Raw genomic sequence first — 15,834 nt, 5'->3', positions numbered from 1 at the left:
CAAAGAGGTCCCTGGAATTGGAGCACCGTGCCCCAGGGCGAGCAGTGGGCCATGAGGTCAGAGAGGTTTTATCAGAGTGTGTCATTGGATACTTACCAGATGTGCAGATTACACCAGCTTCTTTGGTTTGTATGAGGCATACATAATGGAAAGCCCTGCCCTAGGATAGCTTTCAATGTATTTGAGAAGTCCACATGTATAATGAAACCAGAAGACATTTGAAAAGCAAATGAACAGTAATTATACTGAACAAATTTTATTATATGCAAAGTGGCCCTGAAGATGTAGAATAAAGGAGTGACCTGCTTAGTATAGGCTCAGGAAGAAAGGCACATCTTGTTGGATGGGTGAGTTTTGAGCTGGATCTTAAAGCATTTCTCCAGTTTGATTGAACTCATTGAAGGAGCAATTTTTGTAAATTTTTGAATCCCCAGTGTCCACCACAGTCTCCGACACTCAGTAAATGTTTACTGAAATGAATATGGGAGAGGAAATTAAATCAGGGAACCTGGAAGTAATGTGATTCAAAGAGAATGAAAGGGAAGTAAGGAAAAGGTGCTCCCTGAGAGAAAAAGAGGAATTTGGGTTTCAACATGAAGTCATATGGGCAGTTGGTATTATGGCTTCAGAGGGGATGGGGAAGGATTTTCTTCATTCTTCTTTAAGTGGAATTCTCATAAACAAACATGAAGAGTTATCAGATCCAAAGGACTCAGTCTAGAGCTCTCTCTTTAAAGAAGGCTGTGTCTCCTTTATTCTACATAGGTGCAGCTGACTGTGTACACTTTAATTAGGAAAGATTTAGAGAAGGTAAAGAATTAGAATAAGGCACTAGACAGTTTGGGAGCATGTGCTGAAGATACAGGGCACCCAGGTTCATGCTGACACAAAGGAGGTATGTTGAGGAAGATGTACTGGTACTACAGAGAGTGGGAAAAGGCTGTGAAAAGACTGGCATTAATGTAATGCCAAATGTGCAGGATCTGTATAGCCCAGGCTGGAGTGCAATGGCGTGATCTCGGCTTACTGCAACCTCCACCTCCCAGGTTCAAGCAAATCTTGTGCTTCCGCCTCCCCAGTAGCTGGGATTACAGATGTGTGCCACCACACCTGGCTAATTTTTGTATTTTTTAGTGGAGATGGGGTTTAACCATGTTGGCCAGGCTGGTCTCCAACTCCTGACCTCAGGTGATCTGCCCGCCTCGGCCTCCCAAAGTGCTGGGATTACAGGCACGAGCCACTGGCCCGGCCACATTTTTTTATTCTCAAACAAATGCTGTAAACAGCTTAAAGGAAAAGTTGAAACATAAGGGAGGTCAATAAGAGGAAAAGACAAAAAGCAACATAATTTGGGCCGGGCACAGTGGCTCACACCTGTAATCCCAACACTTTGGGAGGCCGAGGTGGGTGGATCACAAGGTCAGGAGGTCGAGACCATCCTGGCCAACATGGTGAAACCCCGTCTCTACTAAAAATACGAAAATCATCTGGGTGTGGTGGTGCACACCTGTAATCCCAGCTGCTCGGGAGGCTGAGGCAGGAGAATTGCTAGAATCTGGGAGGTGGAGGTTATGGTGAGCCAAGATCGTGCCACTGCACTGCAGCCTGGCGACAAAGCGAGAGACTCAAAAAAAACCCACATAATTTAGCAGACAAAATTAACTAAAAGTTAGAATGTGTTATTTAGACAAGATACAGATGTGGAGTAAGGCCACAGGGCCTCCAATTTGGCTTACGATAGGGGTGGGGGATTGTTAAACACGAATTGTGTGGTCTGAGTAATCAGCTGAAGCCAGCGGGTGAACTGGCCTGACAGACACCAAAGGAAGCCCTGAATTCTGAAGCAGTGTTGTTCCCAAGACAATTAAAGAAACGTGTGATCTGGAGAGCTCATGCCAGTCAGCCATTCTGCTAGCAGAAAAGATGTGCCGTGTTACAGCAGATCCCCCACAGCTGCAGAATCCTCAGAATTTGAGGATTAATGTTAAACTGCCAAGCTTAACATTTCAAGGACCAGATTTTAATTAAATACAGGTTATTTTGAAGCCTCTGAACCACTATTACATATCAGGGACACTTTTTTTTTTTTTGAGACAGAGCCTTGCTCTGTTGCTCAGGCTGGAGTACAGTCGTGTGATCTTGCCTTACTACAGCTTCTGCCTCCAAGCTTCGAGAGATTCTCATGCCTCAGCCTCCGGAGTAGCTGGGACTACAGGTGCATGCCACCACACATAGCTAATTTTTTGTATTTTCGGTAGAGACGGGATTTCACCATGTTGCCCAGGCTGGTTATTTCAGTTTTGTGAAGGACACCATATAGGAGAAGACTGCTTTAGGATTGACTTTAAAAGTATTTGTGAGCTGTCAATTTTAACTTTAAAAGGAGTTAAAGGAAACTCCTATTAGAAGTCTCCAATGCCTGCATCACCAAAGAGTTGAAATCTTTGAGGACAGCAAGTCCTCTGTAATGAGTGCTTTCTCACTCCTCCTGGTTTCTGTTCTTGTTTTCCCCTTTGCAGCGCCTTTGGACGGGAGATGCTGAAGCGGAACATCGGTGTCGTTGTGGTTGGATTTCCTGCCACCCCAATTATTGAGTCCAGAGCCAGGTTTTGCCTGTCAGCAGCTCATACCAAAGAAATACTTGATACTGTAAGTAGGCACTTTCACCTTGATATAAATATGCCTTTTATTAAAAGGGCCTGTATATTAGATGAAATTAATAATATATTGATCTTGATGTTCTTGTGAGCACCTAAGACAGAGGGGGTGACAATGCTACCAAAAACATTGGCATTTACAAAAAAACTGTCACCCACCACACCTGCATCATGAGAGCTCTGGAGAATTTTCCAGCTTTGTCTTGCTCCACTGTCTCCCTCACTATGGACTCTAAAATTCTCTTTCCACTCTAGCTATTTCTACACTAAGCTTTCTCATACGTTGTTCTGTCTAAAATTTTCTCTCTTGAGCTTTCTCTCCCCTCTGCCTGGCTGACTGCCACTCATTCTTCACATCTCCATTTAAAGGAAAATTGCTCAGGGGCGCCCCACACCTTCTTGCTCTGTGTTCCCTTGGAATCCTGAGATTCTCCCTCACTAAATTCTTCACACCTATAATTATTTAATAGCAGTCTTCTCCATTAGATAAATATTGAGGATAGGAATAAGTCTGTTTTACTGATTCTATATCCCAGCACCCACCACACTGCCAGGCATCTAGTTGGGGATCATTATTACTAAGCTTAATTATTTATGATCTCAATATATTCTCATCTCTATATATTCTCTTAATATGTTATTGTTGCAAGTCTAAGATTTCAGAGTTTAAATCATTATTGCCGTCTGGGAGTTTATAAAGCTTTAGAACATGACATTTGCATAAAATTAGTTGCTAGATGTTCGTTAAGAGTCATCACCACTCCTTAATCTCAAGTACCCAGGGACACAAACACTGCGGAAGGCCGCAGGGTCCTCTGCCTAGGAAAACCAGAGAACTTTTTTCACTTGTTTATCTGCTGACCTTCCCTCCACTATTGTCCTGTGACCCTGCCAAATCCCCCTCTGCGAGAAACACCCAAGAATGATCAATAAAAAAGAAAAAAAAAAAAGAAAGAAAATAGAACCTTACCAGCACCCCAGAAAACTCCTTGAGGCCACTTCCACTTGCACCCTTCTATATTGCCCAAAGGCAACCACTATTTTGTGTCTGGATTCTTTTGTCCAATGTTTATGAAATTCATCCATGCTATACATAAATCGTAGTTCATTCAAAAAAAAAAAAAAAAAATTAGTTGCTAGAAATATCCATTAATGAGTTAGAGAGCTACTAATTTTTTTTTTCTTTTTTGAGAGAGAGTTTTGCCCTTGTTGCCCAGGCTGGAGTGCAATGGCGTGATCTCAGCTCACCACATCCTCTGCCTCCTGGGTTCAAGCAATTCTGCCTCAGCCCCCTGAGTAGCTGGGATTACAGGCATGCGCCACCACGCCCAGCTAGTTTTGTATTTTTAGTAGAGTCAGGGTTTCTCCATGTTGGTCAGGCTGGTCTCGAACTCCCGACCTCAGGTGATCCGCCTGCCTCAGCCTCCCAAAGTGCTGGGATTGCAGGCGTGAGCCACTGCCTGGCAAGAGCTACTAATCTTAAAGAACATTATGAATGCTTCATTATAAAAGTTAATTATAACAATTTGATGGACATTTTATATTCCTGAATAGCCGAAGACTTGACTTTTCTTCTCTGTTTCTACACAGCAAAATTTCTACGAGTATAAGTGTATTCCCTTTTAAAAAACAAACTTGTAGTAAGAACACTTAACATGAGATCTGTCCTCTTAACAAATTTTTCCATGTCGAATACAGTATTGTTAACTATAGGCACAGTGTTGTGAGCATATTCTTAATCACATTCTGACAATATCCAATTAGATTCAACTTTTTGATATTGTATCTTTTTTTTTCTTTATTTTGATTATACCTGTCAGATTTTTCCAATGGATTTTTCTCATTTCTCAGAAATTTTACTGGTGAATTTCTGCGATGATTTTTTTTAACCTAGAGATTTCAGCTTTTCATTCCTTCCTACTCTATTGATGTTTTAAGAATTTTCTTTTTTCTTTCTCATGTTCACCTGTTAACTCAGAATTTCAATGTGCCTTTAAAAAAAAGTCTGTGTAACTATAACCAGTGTCTATGGCAGTAATCCATGCCTTCTGACCACAACTTTGACTTCTGAGAACTGTACACATTCATGAAAGAATTTAGATGTAACCAGGATATCTCCTTAGGATATCTAAGGAGATTTCTGTTGCCAACAAGTATGTTTGCCAACTGAGAGTTCTAATCCTTTTCATAAGATTCTCTTGAGGGATTGTTGGGCTTTGCCTCCCATTTAGTTTTTTAAAGCATAAAGTGCATTTTTTGAAACCATGGATTTGTTAAAGTCATTTTGTCTTATGATGTTTTATGGAACTAAACATGTACTAGACCATTATGAGATACAAATTAATTTTCATTTAATAATGGGCCTCATGACATGATTCTGTATATAGAAAGTGCTGTAAAATACACACACACACGTGCGCGCGCACACACACACACACAGCTAGAGCTCATAAATGAATTCAGCAAAGTTGCAGGGTAAAAGATCAGCACACAAAAAATTAGTGCTTTTATACACCAGCAATGAACAAATGAAAAGAAAATTTCTTTTACAATTTTCAAAAGAAGAAAATACCTAGTAATAAACTTAAGAAAGCCTTTCCTGGCTGGGTGCGGTGGCTCACACCTGTAATCCCAGCACTTTGGGAGGTCAGGCGTTTGAGATCAGCCTTGCCAACATAGTGAAACCTCATCTCTACTGAAAATACAAAAAATCAGCCAGGCATGGTGGGGGGCACCTGTAATCCCAGCTACTCGGGAGACTGAGGCGGAAGAACCGCTTGAACCTGGGAGGCGGAGGTTGCAGTGAGCTGAGATCGTACCACTGCACTCCAGCCCGGGCGACAGTGCGAGACTCTGTCTCAAAAAAAAAAAAAAAAAAAAAAAAAAAAAGCCTTTCCCTTGTACACTGGCTAATTTACACTTGTACACTGTATTTTTAGATGTGTATATTGAAAACTATAAAACTTTGCTGAAAGAAATTACAGAAGACTTAAAGAAATGGAATGACATCCTGTGTTCATGGATTGGAAGATTTAATATTGTTAAGATGGCAGTATAGCAACCTACAGATCCTGTGTTCAGGATTTCTCAGAAAAAAATGGACTGGGAGACCCTAAGCCACTGGCCCTTTTTTGTAGAAATTAAAAGGCTGATCCTCAAATTTATATGGAACTGGCAGGGAATAGCTAAAATAGTACTGAAAAGGAAAAGCAAAGTGGGAGGACTCACACTTCTTAATTTTAAAACAAAGCTAATTACTACAAAGCTACAGTGATTACAACAGTCGAGTACTAGCATAAGGATAGACATATAGACCAGTGAAGTAGAATTCAGAGTTCAGAAATAAAGTACAAGCATCTATGGCCAATTTGTTTTCAACAAGGGAGCCAAGACCAGTCAATGAGAAAAGAATAGTCTCTTCAACAAACAGTACTAGGTCAGCTGGATGCAGAAGAGTGAAGTTTTAACCCTACAGCATGGATAAACCTTGAAAACATTAGGCTAAATGAAAGAAGCCAAAACAAAGACTACGTAACTTACAATTCCATTTATAAGAGATGTCCAGAACAGGCAAATCATAGGGTCAGAAAATAGATTGGTGGCAGCCAGCCTGAGAGGAGGGGGGAGTGAGGATTGAGACAACGAGTATTGGGTTGCTTTTTAGGGTGATAAAAATACTCTAAAACTAGATAGTGACAAAAGTTGCACAACTCTGTGAATATACTTAGAAGCAATGAATTGTATACTTTAAAAGTGAATTTTGCTGAATGTGAATTGTATCTCAAAGCTATAATTTTGTTATTTTTTAAAATGGGAAGCGCAAGGATATTGGCTCAGGGGAGCGGCAGGATGGCTGTCCTAGAGGATTCGGTTACTCAGCTCTATAATGAATACATGTTTTTCTCCTAGAAACCCACCTTACCTGTGATCTAGAGGTTCTGTGTAGACTGTTTGTTAATGAATGGTGATGTATGTACTGGCTGCCTGTCCCTAACATACCCAAATACCCCACACAAGAGTCAGCACTCATTAGAATGTCATCTTATATTCACATGACACCGATTTGTCTGAAATATTTGGAGTGGGATCAAAGGAAATCTTGTAATCTAGATCCCCTTGGGCTACTGAGGATTTCTTTTTCTATCTAATGATTACTTTTCTACATTGATGAAAAAATTCTAGATTCTTCTAAAGTTTATAAATGTCCATTACTTTGTGATCTTAGTCATGTGCACTTTTGTCTTATTATTATTATTTTGAGGCAGGGTCTCAGTCACCCAGGCTGGAGTACAGTGGCATGATCTTGGCTCACTGCAGCCTCCATCTCCCAGCCTCAAGGGATCGTCCCACCTCAGCCTCCAGCATAGCTGGGACTATGCCTGCCAATTTTTTTTTCTTTTAAGAGACGAGGTCTTACTATGTTGCCCAGGCTGGTCTCAAACTCCTGGGCTCAAGCAATCCGCCTGCCTTGGCCTCCCAAAGTGCTGTGATTACAGGCTTGAGCCACCGTGTTCAGCCTTGACTTTTTTTTTTTTTTTTTTTTTTGAGACGGAGTTTTGCTCTTGTTGCCCAGGCTGGAGGGCAATGGCATGAACTCAACTCACCGCAGCCTCCGCCCCCTGGGTTCAAGCGATTCTCCTGCCTCAGCCTCCCGAGTAGCTGGGATTACAGGCATGCGCCACCACGCCCAGCTAATTTTGTATTTTCAGTAGAGACAGGGTTTCTCCATGTTGGTCAGGCTGATCTCAAACTCCCGACCTCAGGTGATCTGCCCACCTCAGCCTCCCAAAGTGCTGGAATTATACAGACATGAGCCACCGCGCCCGGCCAGCTTTGACTTTTGTCTTAAATTATTACATCTTGTCACAGAGGTCAGGTGAATAAATGGTCGATGGGTTCTCCCAGCTAAATTTCAGACTTAAATTGTTTCCATGTGGAGCTTTCACTTATACCTCTTCTCAGAGGTACCGCTGTTGAGATAGCACATTGAAGTTCAGCTCTTATTTGCTTTTATATTTTTCACATTTTGAAATGAAGAATATTTTTTCTTGTGCTACAATACATCAGTAATACTGGTGGTTTTCTCTCTCCAAACACTGATTTTTTAAAAAAAATGATGTTTAAGACGCCAGGTGTGGTGGCTCATGCCTGTAATCCTAACACTTTGGGAGGCAGAGGTGGGTGGGTAACTTGGTGCCAGGAGTTCAAGACTAGCCTGGCCAACATGGCAAAACCCTGTCTCGACAAAAATTAGCTGGGTGTGATGGCACGTGCCTGTAGTCCCAGCTACTCAAGAGGCTGAGGCAGAGAATCTCTTGAACCCAGGAGGCAGAGGCTGCAGTGAGCCGAGATGGTGCCACTGTACTCCAGCCTGGGTAATAAAACAAGACTCTGTCTCAAAAAAAAAAAAAAAAAAAGTTGCTGGGTTCGTTGGCTTATGCCTATAATCCCAGCACTTTGGGAGGCCAAGGTGGTGGATCACTTGAGGTTGGGAGTTCAAGACCAGCCTGGCCAACATGGTGAAACCCCATCTCTACTAAAAATACAAAAATTAGCTGAGCATGGTGGCGGGCACCTGTAATCCCAGCTACTTGGGAGGCTGTGGCAGGAGAATCACTTGAACCTGGGAAGTGGAGGTTGCAGTGAGCTCGGATGGCGCCACACCACTCCAGCCTGAGCAACAGAGCGATACTCCATCTCAAAAACAAAAGGGAGAGATGACAAATTGTATTCGGTTTTGTAAGTTCAGAGTGCATATAACTTTTTCTACCAAGCATATCATACTTTGAATTATAGCCTTTATTCTGCATACCTGGCTATTCACAACCCATTATTCATGGTGAGCTTGAAGGCCTTGTTCAAAAAGCAGCTCCTTCCACAGCTGTATTGTAGTCTGATCTTGTAAATGCACTAGACATAAGTCCTGCCGAAGGATAATCTTGCCATGATTGTTTTTAGCAAAGTAAAACACCAGGCATGCCTGCATCCTACTGGCTCTGACAGACCTCTACTTTGTCTTGTGTATTTTAGGCTTTAAAGGAGATAGATGAAGTTGGGGACCTATTGCAGCTGAAGTATTCCCGTCATCGGTTGGTACCTCTACTGGACAGGCCCTTTGACGAGACAACGTATGAAGAAACAGAAGACTGAGCCTTTTTGGTGCTCCCTCAGAGGAACTCTCCCTCACCCAGGACAGCCTGTGGCCTTTGTGAGCCAGTTCCAGGAACCACACTTCTGTGGCCATCTCACGTGAAAGACATTGCCTCAGCTACTGAAGGTGGCCACCTCCACTCTAAATGACATTTTGTAAATAGTAAAAAACTGCTTCTAATCCTTCCTTTGCTAAATCACACCTTTAAAAACGAAGGTGACTCACTTTGCTTTTTCAGTCCATTAAAAAAACATTTTATTTTGTAACCATTCTACTTGTGAAATCACGCTGACCCTAGCCTGTCTCTGGCTAACCACACAGGCCATTCCCCTCTCCCAGCACCTTGCAGACTTGGGCCCACCAAGAGCTACTGCTGGCCCTGGCTCCGCAGCCTGGATACTTACCTGGCCCTCCTCCCTAGGGAGCAAGTGCCTTCCACTTACTTCCCATCCAGGTCTCAGAGGTCTCAAGGCCAACCTTGGAATCCTTATTTAACCATTCAAGTAATCAACGGAAGTTTTCACCCTTTAATCTTAAGTTTAGCCTTTTAAGAAAAACAGTAAGCGATGACTGCTGAAAGGCTTATTGTGTAATCTCCCAAGGGTTTGGTCTTATTCCATTTTCTTCTGGTCACCAGATGATTTCTTCCTTTACCATCAAATATTTCTTCATAATGGTCACAGTCTGAGGATGTGTGCAAATTCTGGTTCTTCCCAAGCTCTAACCATAACACGTCCCACCCCCTTTTTAAAGCACTTACTGTTTTTCAGAGCACCCATATCCCACTTTGGTGAGAAGGCCACTCTCACATCTGAGTGTTGGGTACAAAGCTGCTCCGTAGAGTGATGTGCACTCCTGGTGGGTGAGGGGCAGGGGCAGTGGCAGTGTGCAAAGAATTGATTACTCCCTGCAGAGCCTGTGGCTTGCATTTCCTACTGCTTTCTACGTTTGAAAATTATGACAGTCTCTGGCTAGGTCTGGGTCCAGATTAGGATTTAAACTGATAAAGGAAACTGTTGGTAAATCCTCTGCTCAGAAAGCATTTATCATGTTCCTATTTAAGGATTAGGTTTATTAATTTAGGCCTCTTAGAAGCTAACCCACTTAAATATTACTCTTCTGAATGCTAGTTCTCTTTTATTCTTGATGTCCTAAGTCAATTGAATCTGGCATCTGGGGCTAGGGTCTGCCTGTCTACATATTTTTTATTTTTTTCTGAGAAATTCTGAACACATAGATCTCTTTCCTAAACTGACATTTTCTATTTTGACTGTTTTCATACTATAACCAGGTAAAGGGACTTCTTTCAGAGAGCTTTATACTGCCTGACCAAAGAACAAATCTGAAAATCACCATTTTAAAGTTATTTTTTCAGTTGAACCAAAGTTTAAGTGAAGAGGACTTTTGGCATATTATACCCAGGATCAGTTTGTCTTTTTGTATCCATCAAGTATTACAGGAGAAGGATTGGGAACAGAATGGAAAAACAGTGTATGAAAGTCATGTTACAGGCCGAGTGCGGTGGCTCACACCTGTAATCCTAGCACTTTGGGAGGCTGAGGCAGGTGGCTCACTTGAGGTCAGGAATTCGAGACCAGCCTGGCCAACATGGTGAAACCCCGTCTCTACTAAAAAGACAAAAAATTAGCTGGGCGTGGTGGCAGGCACCTATAATCCCACCTGCTTGGTAGGCTGAGGCAGGAGAATCACTTGAACCCAGGAGGCGGAGGTTGCAGTGAGACGAGATTGTGCCACTGCACTCTAGCCTGGGTGACAGAGCAAAACTGTGTCTCAAAAAAAAAAAGTCATGTTACACATTTAAGTTTTTGAAATTGCTCCTTTTATCGGTAAAGATTCTCAATCCAAATTCTCCTGGGTGTGTTGTCATCAGCTGTGATATGTTTGTGCACATTACGTATAGCAGAGGATGTAAGCAATATTATTGTTTGTGAAGTTTTGTTTTTAATGTCTTGAGTATGAGTTATGTTTAGTCACTGTCAGCATCTGAGAACTTTAATAAGCCCTTGAGATATTCCAAAGTTTTATTTTACTTTTTTAAAGAACAGAAAAAGATGAATGAAAGAACCAAGGAGAGATGCAGAGACTATATTTAGCATGTATAGGTTAAAGTAAGAAGGAGGTTGTGGTAACTAAATAGGAGTCCTATAAAATCAAATACATTGTCAACCTTTCCTGCACATCTAGTTTCCTACCATAGAATCCCACTGGAATACCACATAGCTTTTGCACTGCAGTTACTATTTACTAATGTAAACGTAGGGTTTGTAAAAGTCACAGACTTATAAGCAATGAACTTACCTGCTAGTCTTTTTATTTTGGCTTGCATGAAGTCACTGCAAATTCAAATGTCAGTACCGGCATTTAAAATATATCTATATCACTTTGTTGGTACAAAGTTATTTCAAGATAAGTGTAATTTTGTTACAAGTTTATTTTGAAGAGACAAATCTCCTGTGATCTATCCAGGACCTCTGTACTTTCTAAAGAACAAAATGTTATGTAGACATTATACATGGTTGGTTGTCTCTTCTTGAAACTGTAATGTAAATCTAGGGTCCAGTCATATCCTAGGTATCATCATTTATCCAAGTACTTGGAGGAATACAAGTATATATAAATACAGTCATTGAGAATAAGTCGATTTGAGGCATACAAGAGTAGTTTCATACACAGTTTAACACGGCCTGATTCAAGACTCTGATAGGATTTAAACAGATACCGGTTAACCATGACTACCAAAACTGATCATCTGAGTCGATTGATAGAGGTGTGACTAGTCCTTAGTACTTTTTCTCTCTTTTTTTTTTTTTCCTTTTTTTTTTTTTTGAGATGGAATCTCACTCTGTCGCCCAGGCTGGAGTGCAGTGGTGTGATCTCGGCTCACTACAACCTCCGCCTCCCTGGTTCAAGCGATTCTCCTGCCTCAGCCTCCCAAGTAGCTGGGATTACAGGCATGTGCCACCACACCCGGCTAATTTTTGTATTTTTATTAGAGACAGGGTTTCCCCATGTTGGCCAGGCTGGTCTTGAACTCCTGACCTCAGGTGATCCGCCCGCCTCAGCCTCCCAAAGTGCTGGGATTACAGGCGTGAGCCACCACGCCGGCTGTACTTAGCACTTTTTCTCATTCCTCTTTTTATTCAGCATTGCTGTTACCTATTTCAGGTTTATAAGACCTCTTTCAGCAGATCACATCAGAAGCCAGGAAATGTATAGCTAGGAGATGTCAAAAGCCCATATGAGGAGTGGACCAAGCAGCAGTGGCGGTTTCTCCTCGCATCTTTTTTTTTTAAAGCTTTAACTTAGCAGGGGCATGGACTTTATAGCACTTTTTCAACTTTTTGCTTTGCTTTGGATAAGAAATCCTTACCTTTAAAAAAAGCTTCTAGTCTCCATAACCCCCAAAGTACTGCTTATTTGTTTGAAGAATCCAGCCATCGTAGTGCTTTAGTCATTATCGTAAACATTCATGATAGGGCAAGGATTTTTAAAAGGATTTAGCAAGGATTCTTGCTTCTGTAGTCATCAAGGTGAACAGAAGCATCCTACACAACCACTAAGGGCTCTATGTTTGTGTCATGCCTCTTCAAACACCGAGGAGTTGAACATGCTTCCAGTGATTTGTCTCCGTAATGCCTTCTTCCTTTATTTGGCCTTTCTTTCTTTCTGTACCTTCAAGTTCTTGATTTTTAAAATTCCAACTCTAGAGAAAACCAATATATGGTGGTGCTGGGCTTTGAAGATAGCATATCAGACGCCTTGGTTCTGTTTGTACACTTAGCCGTACATTTCAGGAGGAGGCTTTTCATTAGGGGCTTAAGCTAGCTCCTTTGGCTTTAAAAAAATTTTTTTTTCAAATTTCTTCATTACCTAAGGGAGCCTGCATCTAAATTTCTCAACTAGTTCAGCCTAGCTGAATTTTCTAGTGTGTAATACACTTTGCTTCCTTCTTATTGGTGAAAACCAGGGGGATGAGTGGCTTCCATGGAGAGATTTCCTGATTTCTCAGGGAGGAAAAAAGTGATGACATTTACCACTACTTTTATGTTTTTCCCCTTTTTCCAAATTGATAAGGATTTCTGGTTCCTAGTGATGCGGGATTGGGCAACAGTGCAGAACTGCCAGTCATGCCGTAGGCCGTGAAGAAAGAATGTGAGTAACTGTTGTTTTGCAAGGATTTGTAGGGTTATGGGCAGTTGTTGTTTGAAGCATTGCTATGACCTAATTCCCAAGGTATCTTTCCTCTCTTGGTGTTCTAGGTAAGCCAATGAGTTTTAATCTCTACTTGCTATAACCGTGTGCTTAGAAAAAGAGGTGAGAGTAGTGGTTTTCCTTCAAACTGTCCACATTCATGAAGATTATGAATTGTTAGGACAGCCAGGGCAAGATAGACCCTGTCTCTACAAAAATTTTTTTCTAAATTAACCGGGCATGGTGGTGCCTGCCTGTAGTCCCACCTGTGTGGGAGAATCACTTGAGCCTGGGAGGTCAAGGCTGCAGTGAGCCATGATTGCACCCCTGCACTCCAGCCTGGGTGACAGAGTGAGACCCTGGCTCAATAAGAGGGGGAAAAAAATTGTTAGGAGCTGGGTGCGGATGCAGCCTGCAATCCCAGCTACTTGAGAGGCTGAGGCCGGAGGATTGCTTAAACCCAAGAATTTGAGCCTAGCCTGGGCAACACAGCAAGACCCCATCTAAAAAAAATGTTTTTAAAATCAGCTTAGCCCAAAGGGGTTGTGAATGGGGAGGTATAAAAAGCAAAGATTATTTTTTGGCTACTAAGCCAAGAACTTACAGGGATTTTTTTTTTTCAGTGCCAGAACCTACAGATACCCTGCTACTTGCTTCACGTGGATGCTCAGTGCCCAACAGCCATCTTAATACATTAAACCAGTTTAAAAAATACCTTCCACGTGGAGAAAAACATGTCTTTTTCTCGCCTCAACTTTATCCACATGAAATGTGTGCCCATGGCTGGGCGCAGTGGCTCATGCCTGTAATCCCAACACTTTGGGAGGCTGAGGCAGGCAGATTGCTTGAGGCCAGGAGTTCGAGAACAGTCTGGCCAACATGGCGAAACCTCATCTCTACTAAAATTACAAAAATTAGCCGGGCATGGTGGCACATGCCTGTAATCCCAGCTACGTCAGGAGGCTGAGGCACAGGAATTGCTTGAACCCAAGAGGCAGAGGATGCAATGAGCCAAGATCACACCACTGCACTCCAGCCTTGGCAACAGAGGGAGACTCTGTCTCAAAAAAAAAAAAAGAGGTGTGCCCAGGCCCCTAGCCATTGCCATGTGCCCAGCCAGAGAGCCAAATTAGAGGGCTGGCTTCCCTATCACACAGAAGAAATGCTAGTGCTAGCCAATGATCCCTTTGCTTTTAATGTATAGAAAATACTGTTGTTCCTTTTGTCATTTCCAGTGACATCTGTTTTCTAAGCAGCTCTTTTCTAGGGAGGAAACCAAAGGGGCTAGGTTAAGCCCCTAATAGAAATGTTTTTTCTAATCTCTGGTGAGTCTGGAAGTGTCACATTCACAGTCCACCCTTGGGAGTGGCTTGGTGGAGCTGGGGACAAGGTTTTGTTTACTACATAGTGTACATGATAAATGGCCTTAAACTGTGATTCTTTCTGGTAGGATAAGTTATAATACACTGACCCTAAAGAATGCAATGGCTTTTAAACTGCAGTTACTGTGTTCTTAATGAAGCAATACCCAAAGCTCTGTTCTTTTGGAGCACTTGAGGGGAGGTTGAATGAAAGGTGCAAATAAGAGCAGTACCTTGATCTTATGCTTTCTGAGTGTCCTGCCTTGTTGCCATCTGCATGGATGAGTGAATGCTTCTATGCACGAGGAGACTCAAGCCAACTCAGAGTCTGCTTTTTCCAACGCTATTCCCAGGTTTCTTTTGCAAAGCTTGGTCATTTGGCCCAGGTCTTCCTGGAAAGTGGAGTACATGTCACTGACTAGGGTGGTGTGGTGTCTTTACCCTTAACATTAAGTCTTGTTACCTCAGTGATGTGAAGCCAATGGTTGGAATTATAAAAAGCATCCTTGCTGGTTCTTCACAGGACACTGGAACCCACCCTGTCGATTCAGCTAGCATGTCCACACAGTCTTGATGATCCCTCTCTGTAACAGGCAGCTAACATTAAGAGAAGGGGGAAAGAGAAGAAGAGAGCAATAGCTTATGGGAGAGCTGAGATCTTACTTCGTTGACCCATATTTTTCCCCTGACCAAGTTACCTGTAAACTGGAATTTGCAAGGGGATGCTGTGATGATAACCCCTTTCTATTGCTGTAATGTTCATATAACCTGGGAAACTGAGAGAAGGGGATGTGTAAATAAAAGCTTAAACATTTTAGTAATGTGTTAAAATGTCACTCTCTCTTACCCTGTTTCCCTTTTTTGCCAGATGATGATTTTTTTATTTTTATTTTGTACTTTACTGGATGACTGTGAAGCGATGAGTATTGGGTTGGGGTAGGTGTGTTGATTTTGAGAGTGCATGTTAAGAACTGAAGGGGAACTACTTGAGATGACTTAAGAAGCATCCCATGCAACTATCTTGTTTTGCCCTAATAAAATATTCAGAAAGATATATCTGCCTTTATTCATTCAACGAATACATATTGAGTGCTATCTCTCTGATGGGCAGCACACTGAGCTTTGTGGTTCCTACTTGCTAGTAAACAGATAAGCACATGAACATACATGTCATTTTACAAACTGTTAAGTGCTATGGAGGAAAAGTAAAGAGCTTGGTAAAAGTAACCAGGCCGGGCGCGGTGGCTCACGCCTATAATCCTAGCACTTCAGGTGGATCACTTGAGGTCAGGAGTTTGAGACCAGCCTGGCCAACATGGCGAAATCCCGTCTCTACTAAAAATACAAAAATTAACCAGGCATGGTGGCGTGTGCCTATAATTCCAGCTATTTGGGAGGCTGAGGCACGAGAATCGCTTGAACCTGGAGGCAGAGGTTATAGTGAGCTAAGATC

General features: G+C 42.1%; 1 protein-coding gene across 1 annotated transcript in view; it reads left to right on the top strand.

Annotated features, from left to right (window-relative positions):
* Positions 1 to 15,435, top strand: part of SPTLC2 (serine palmitoyltransferase long chain base subunit 2) — a 111,343-nt gene extending 95,908 nt beyond the window's left edge. Inside the window, exons 11-12 of the mRNA XM_003808880.5 lie at positions 2,520 to 2,649; positions 8,688 to 15,435. Coding sequence (XP_003808928.3) covers positions 2,520 to 2,649; positions 8,688 to 8,807 — 250 coding nt within the window. The 3' untranslated portion in view covers positions 8,808 to 15,435. The remainder of the gene's footprint in view (positions 1 to 2,519; positions 2,650 to 8,687) is intronic.
* The last annotated feature ends 399 nt before the right edge of the window (positions 15,436 to 15,834 follow it).

Source organism: Pan paniscus, chromosome 15 (assembly GCF_029289425.2).
Source record: "Pan paniscus chromosome 15, NHGRI_mPanPan1-v2.0_pri, whole genome shotgun sequence".
Classification (NCBI taxonomy): domain Eukaryota; kingdom Metazoa; phylum Chordata; class Mammalia; order Primates; family Hominidae; genus Pan; species Pan paniscus.
Note: the sequence above shows the minus strand (reverse complement) of the source record. Positions and strands in the feature narration are given on the sequence as shown.